The 780-nt window shown below is 59.5% G+C and overlaps 1 protein-coding gene across 1 annotated transcript in view; it reads right to left on the bottom strand.

Annotated features, from left to right (window-relative positions):
• The window catches only part of PTGES3L (prostaglandin E synthase 3 like), a gene marked incomplete at both ends in the record, with an annotated part of 939 nt that extends 178 nt beyond the window's left edge, over positions 1 to 761 (bottom strand). Inside the window, 2 exons of the mRNA XM_010172845.1 lie at positions 274 to 372; positions 699 to 761. Of these exons, the coding sequence (XP_010171147.1) occupies positions 274 to 372; positions 699 to 761 (162 nt within the window). The remainder of the gene's footprint in view (positions 1 to 273; positions 373 to 698) is intronic.
• Between the last annotated feature and the right edge of the window lie 19 nt (positions 762 to 780).

Below are 780 nucleotides of genomic sequence, written 5' to 3'. Positions count from 1 at the left end.
TGAGGGGACGGGGCGGGCTGGGGAAGGGCAGGAAGGGGAGCGTGTCCCTTCGCCTGCAGGTCCCTGCCTGCATTGAAGGAAGGGGGTGCCACATCCTTCCTGGAGGGCAGTGCTCCATGCACTGGCAGTGACCATGACATTGGGCTCTTTGGGAGCTCTGTGTTGGGATTCCTGTGTGGGGCCCTCAGTGTCTGTCCCAGGGGAGCTGTAAGGTGCTGCATGGGGCCAGCACACGCGCTGAGGCTGGTCCTGGCTGCCGAGCGCCACACACACCTTGATGTTCTCCTTGGTGATGCGGGGCCAGGCCACTTTCTCCTTCCACTTCCTCATAAAGCAGGTGATGGAGCGGTCAGAGCGCTTCTCCCGTGAGTCCTGCCAAGAGATCAGGGATGCCTCACCTCTGTCTCTGCTGGGCTCCTCTCTGTAATCCGCTGCAGACACGCACAGGATTAAAGCTCAGCCACGTGCAGGCAGTGGGACACACAGAACCACGGAGACAGGTTGTTTCTGGCCCAAGGCAGCACTGTGAGTGCCAGGCCCAGGGTCAGGGCTCCCAGGCTTGTGCTCAGACCACTCAGGCTCTCAGAAAACGGGCAGGATTCAGTGCTAAGCGGCGTTGCTCAAGGCTGCACAGGTTGTGTTTAACTCCGAGCCTGATGCCGACTGTTGGAGAACAGTTTGCTGGGGGGAAGCCTCACCTTGGAGTTGACCCTGGCATACAGGTTGATCTCATTGTAGAACTCCACACCGTCTGCATTTCTGCAACTGCCAAAACACCGC

Source organism: Antrostomus carolinensis, unplaced genomic scaffold (assembly GCF_000700745.2).
Source record: "Antrostomus carolinensis isolate BGI_N321 unplaced genomic scaffold, ASM70074v2 scaffold38177, whole genome shotgun sequence".
In the NCBI taxonomy this organism is placed as follows: domain Eukaryota; kingdom Metazoa; phylum Chordata; class Aves; order Caprimulgiformes; family Caprimulgidae; genus Antrostomus; species Antrostomus carolinensis.
Note: the sequence above shows the minus strand (reverse complement) of the source record. Positions and strands in the feature narration are given on the sequence as shown.